This window comes from Palaemon carinicauda, chromosome 39, assembly GCF_036898095.1.
Source record: "Palaemon carinicauda isolate YSFRI2023 chromosome 39, ASM3689809v2, whole genome shotgun sequence".
In the NCBI taxonomy this organism is placed as follows: domain Eukaryota; kingdom Metazoa; phylum Arthropoda; class Malacostraca; order Decapoda; family Palaemonidae; genus Palaemon; species Palaemon carinicauda.
Genome location: NC_090763.1, coordinates 34651094 through 34656093, shown reverse-complemented (window position 1 = coordinate 34656093; position 5000 = coordinate 34651094). Strand labels below are relative to the sequence as shown.

The 5000-nt window shown below is 34.9% G+C and overlaps 1 protein-coding gene across 1 annotated transcript in view; it reads left to right on the top strand.

Annotated features, from left to right (window-relative positions):
* Positions 1-5000, top strand: part of LOC137631111 (protein-lysine N-methyltransferase EEF2KMT-like) — a 27727-nt gene that overhangs the window by 8668 nt on the left and 14059 nt on the right. The window contains exon 3 of the mRNA XM_068362757.1: positions 4129-4266. Within this exon, the coding sequence (XP_068218858.1) occupies positions 4129-4266 (138 nt within the window). The remainder of the gene's footprint in view (positions 1-4128; positions 4267-5000) is intronic.

Genomic DNA, 5000 nt, shown 5'->3' with positions numbered 1-5000 from the left:
AGAATGAATAACTCTCACAAGTCCATAACTCTGAAAAATGTAAGTAAGAATTGACCATTCATCCATGCTAGTTGACAACACTTCAAAAAATCCGCTCTTTTGTACTCTCTCTGGGCTTACATACATTGATGACCTGAACAGTGTATTCAGTACAAGTTTAAATTCTTTGGTTTTCTATGATTTCCAAATCTGGCTTTTTGCTACCTACTTGCATTAAAATCGAAATTTTTTTTATCTGGAACAACGTTCAAACATTGCCAAAGTACTTAACATAATTCTGTCGACTGCCTCCTGCTCCTTCATGTTTAATTTTAAAGATTAATTTGCTGTCCAGTTTCCAACCACTCTTTTCATGATAAAAAAAAAAATGCGCTGTATTCATCGCTAAAAACTTCAGAATTACTCCAAACCTACTACTGAGGTGTCACAACATATAAATTCCCCAACACCAGAGGCGTCACAATATAACTTAAATCTGAGGAGTCACAATATAGCGGTAAATTTCCTATGTCTGAAGCGTCGCAATATAGCGGTAAATTTCCTATGAGGCGTCGCAATATATTGATAAGATTGCCCACATCCGAGGCTTCGCAATGTGATAAATTGCCTACATCTGATGCGTCACCATATAATAATTAACTGCCTACATCTTAGTCGTCACAATAGAGTGATAAACTGCCTACATCTGAGGCGTCACAATATAGTGCTAAACTGCCTACATCTGAGGCGTCACAATATAGTGCTAAACTGCCTACATCTGAGGCATCACAATATAGTGCTAAGCTGCTACAGTACATCTGAGGCGTCACAATATAGTGATAAACTGCCTACATCTTAGGTGTCACAATATAGTGATATACTGCCTACACCTTAGGCGTCTCAATATAGTGATAAACTGCCTACATCTTAGGCGTCACAATATAGTGATAAACTGCCTACATCTTAGGCGTCACAATGAAGTAATAGGTTAAATAAGTCTGATGCAAGTATATAGTTAAAGTAACGACCAAAATAAAAAGAATGAATTTCTGCGTCAAAACGTGATCTCAAGTAGAAATACTTTATCTTTTTCATTTTAAACAATACCTCTCACGACAAATTTCGTGGAAATTATGTAACAGACAATTCTGTTCAAAAGATATTCGTTAAAATAACGTTTTTGTTAATTCAGAAGGTTTGGCATCTAAACAAGGTCTTTAACGACATAGTTTATCCTAATACTGTAGTTACGAAATTTGCCTTCAGTATTCGTCCACTGTAAACCTTTCCAAATATAATTTAGAGTCTGAAAACCAATTATACTTTCTTGTAAATAAATAAAATCTTGAAGCTTTTAAAGTAAATAGCTAGCATCCAATGGCCCTTCAAAACAACCATCTGCAGCTATGCCATCATCTAAAAATACTTAAATTTTCACTTCCTTAGATCTCCAATATCTAACAGACTTAAGAACTTTAGTAAAGATGTATCGCCGCTTTCAAAAATATGTAAAGATAATCCATTATAAAAACTTTTTAAATTTTTCCCCAATTAGAAAGATATTGGCAACGTTTTAATAGATTTCTATGCGATAAGCAGACTGTAGACTGATTAAATCCTTAAAAAGTTTGTAATAAAAGACCAGCCTTTGCTTACCATTTCCATTCTTGGTCACCATCAAAGGAATTATTCTTAGTTTTTCCGATACCAGTGTCACCCATTCTCTTTTAATAAATTCTGATTCGTCCCTTAATGACCTATTGTTACCCAATCCAACAACCACAGTAACGGTTTTGAAATGGAATTTTGTGATCGCCCTTTTAGACGTCAATGACAATCTTACCGGACCCAATCTAATTCTGTTCAATGTATTATGAATAACAACAACCAACAGGCGATTAAAAACAATAAAATAAAATAAAAACAATGCTCCAATTTCCTTGTACCAACTGCTAAGTATACAAAATAAAAACAGCTATATTTTCACTTATCTTTTCGACGTCTTTCTTGGTACATTCCCGGCTCCAATGTCAACTCTCGGTCTTTATTGAGCTCTAGACCTCTTCCATTAAAGTTGATATGAATCCACAGACTTTCCCTCGATCTTTAACTAGCTTGACACTTTCGGTGATGCTGCTCTTTGCGTACTAACTCGTTTCTGCAGCAGTTTTAGATGTTCCTTGTCCTCCAAGTTGATAAACAATCGCATCTAATGCTAACATTTTCGTATCAGTTTCCTCAAAATAACGCGATGCTCATTCAAATGGTTTTCCATCATACTTTAACAAGGTGCAGATACTTGTTGAATATTCTGCTGGAAATCGGATAATAGATTGTCCATCACTTCTTGAAACGGTTTCAGCATTCTGATTGCTAGCGTGAAAAAACTATTCACATCTGAAGCTGTATTTGGCCCTGCCTGGCGTCCTGGCTAATAAATTCGACTTGCTCGGGCTAGCGTGCGCTAGAAAGTGACCACTTACTAAATACCTCTTCAAACATCGAATAAGTTTCACCCAACACTAAATTCTCATTGGCCACTGCCTACATAACAACTGAACTTAGGTAACAAGACACTAAGATCTGCTTACATGTCGTTAGGACAATTATTTTTCGCTATACTTCGTAACGCGAAAAAATTCTAGTATACTCACTCTCTCACTCTCTCTCTCTCTCTCTCTCTCTCTCTCTCTCTCTCTCTCTCGAACTTATTGGATCTAGTAACTCGACGACTATGGGGACAGTTAATAGAGGCATTGAAAATTCCTAAAGGAATAGCAAGTATACTGTATACTCACTCTCTCTCTCTCTCTCTCTCTCTCTCTCTCTCTCTCTCTCTCTCTCTCTCTCTCTCTCTCGAACTTATTGGATCTAGTAACTCGACGACTATTGGGACAATTAATAGAGGCTTTGAAAATTTCTAAAGGAATAGCAATTATACTGTATACTCTCTCTCTCTCTCTCTCTCTCTCTCTCTCTCTCGAACTTATTGGATCTAGTAACTCGACGACTATGGGGACAGTTAATAGAGGCATTGAAAATTCCCAAAGGAATAGCAAGTATACTGTATACTCACTCACTCTCTCTCTCTCTCTCTCTCTCTCTCTCTCTCTCTCTCTAGCATTTGATCTACAAACTCGACGACTAAGGTAACAGTTAATAGAGGCATTCAAAATTCTTAAAGGAATAACAAATGTATATTACAACAATCTTTTCACGCTTATCACAAATCAGTCCACAGGGTACGGATTAAAACTAGAATTGAAAAGATACAACACCACCCAATGTGGCAATTTCTTTACATACAAAATAGCAAATACTTGGAATAGACTTCTAGCGATAAAGTAAACAGTAACACGGGGAACGAGTTCAAAAATAAGTTAGACAAGATCAGAAGAACTCTCTAAATCCTTAAACTAAATCGCTCTACCAAAGAGCTAATGGTGTCTCCGCGGATGAACTGAAAAGTCTTTGAGATATCCCATATCCTTGCAACTCCTTGTAACTCTCTCTCTCTCTCTCTCTCTCTCTCTCTCTCTCTCTCTCTCTCTCTCTCTCTCTCTCTCTCTCTCTCTCTCTCTCTTTTAAACGTCTAAACTTGCCAACAGTCTGGTCCCAACATTTTCCAACTGTTTACATGATATCGGTTACCGTAAATCAAAACAATTTCCTTCTGAATCATGATAAAGTTTCAAAGCTTTCACTACCATAGGCAAACAGAGGCCTCAAAGAAAAAAAAAATTAAGTTTTGCTTTCATCATGATACTAAAAAGGTCATAAACTTAAAATGTAGTTTAAAAAAAAGACTAGTTTCTCTGTCGCCATGATGCTAAAAAGGCCATATACTTGAAATATAGTTTAAAAAAACGGAGACTTAATATAAAATTTCATAATTACATGGACTAATCTATAAATCTTGTAGCTTTCGTCAAAATACTAAAAAGGCCATATACTTAAAATGTAGTTTTAAAAAAAGGAGACTTGAGATAACATTTAACAATTAAATGGCTTAATCTATAAATCTTGTAGATTTCGTCATGATACTAAAATGCCATTAACTAGAAATTAAGCTTGAAAAAAAGGGAGACTTGAGATAACATTTAACAATTAAATGGCCTAATCTATAAATCTCCTCTCCTATTTCCGCAGAGAAGAGAGCTCGAAGTATTCCAGACCACGATGGGGAAGCTCCTGGTGTCCGAAGAGGTCCAGCCTGGGCAGATCCTGTCCTGGACGCCTCCTTCGCCATACCTGAGATTATCTTCAGGGACGCCTGATCAGCTCACGGCGAAGCAGGATGCTGTAAGTATTATATGTTGCATACATACATTATATATATATATATATATATATATATATATATATATATATATATATATTAAATGTGTGTATGCATACGTTTATCACAATACACACGATATATCTATAAAATGTATTCATATACACATCATATATATTTGACTATGTATGTATGTATATGTATATATAATATGTATATATAATGTTATATATATATATATATATATATACATACACACACACACACATATATATATATATATATACATATATATATATATATATATAGCTATATACACATATATGTATATATAGGGTAATACACACATGTTCATATATATACATACACACACACACACACACATATATATATATATATATATACTGTATATATATATATATATATATACGTATGTGTGTATGTGTGTGTGTGTGGGGGGGGAACGAAATTAAAAGAAAGATAAGCATGGGATGGAGAGCTTTTGGTATGTAAACTAAGATTATTTAAAGTAAAATAAAAGAAACGTATTCAATCACATGGTCCTATCTGTATCAACTTATGCATAAGAAACTTAGTACATAAACTAGTTAAAAATAAAAAATATGGACATGGGCAGGACATATAATGAGAACACTAGATGGACATTAATAATAAGGGAATAGGTCCCTAGAGATTGGAAACGAAACAGAGGCAGGAAGAGAAGGCGATGGATTGACGAGCT